The 415-nt window shown below is 44.3% G+C and overlaps 1 protein-coding gene across 1 annotated transcript; it reads left to right on the forward strand.

The window, feature by feature from the left end:
• Positions 1-6: 6 nt before the first annotated feature.
• LOC111787310 lies at positions 7-391 on the forward strand. The gene has a single exon (XM_023667353.1). The coding sequence runs from the start codon at positions 53-55 to the stop codon at positions 389-391; it is 339 nt and encodes a 112-aa protein (XP_023523121.1). The 5' UTR covers positions 7-52.
• Positions 392-415: the final 24 nt, after the last annotated feature.

Raw genomic sequence — 415 nt, forward strand, 5'->3', positions numbered from 1 at the left:
TCTCTTCTCTTTACGTTCTCTTTCTCTCTCTACAGTTCGGGAAGGAGGAACGATGGATGCTTCTGTGAGAATGCCGTATTTCTTTGTTGAGGACGATGGATCAGATTCTTTTCTGGATGTGGAAGCTGGATTTTCTGGAAACCAGTACAGCCAATATCCTCATCTTTTCTTCCCCCGGCCGAGGATTTGCCATGGTGGCGCTCACCCTTGCGGTGGTTCCAGAAACATCTCGATTTCCTGCTCGAGCATTTCTCCGAGGTTTTGCCGCGGGAGATTTGAAGATCATCCTTACCGTTTCTTGGAAGCTTGTTTTCTCTGCAAGAAGGCGCTTAATGATGACAAAGACATTTTCATGTACAGGTTAGTTTTTCTTTTCCTTTTATTCTTATGATTTCTGTAAGGATGAAGATGAGAG

Source organism: Cucurbita pepo, unplaced genomic scaffold (assembly GCF_002806865.2).
Source record: "Cucurbita pepo subsp. pepo cultivar mu-cu-16 unplaced genomic scaffold, ASM280686v2 Cp4.1_scaffold009942, whole genome shotgun sequence".
NCBI classification, from domain to species: Eukaryota; Viridiplantae; Streptophyta; class Magnoliopsida; order Cucurbitales; family Cucurbitaceae; genus Cucurbita; species Cucurbita pepo.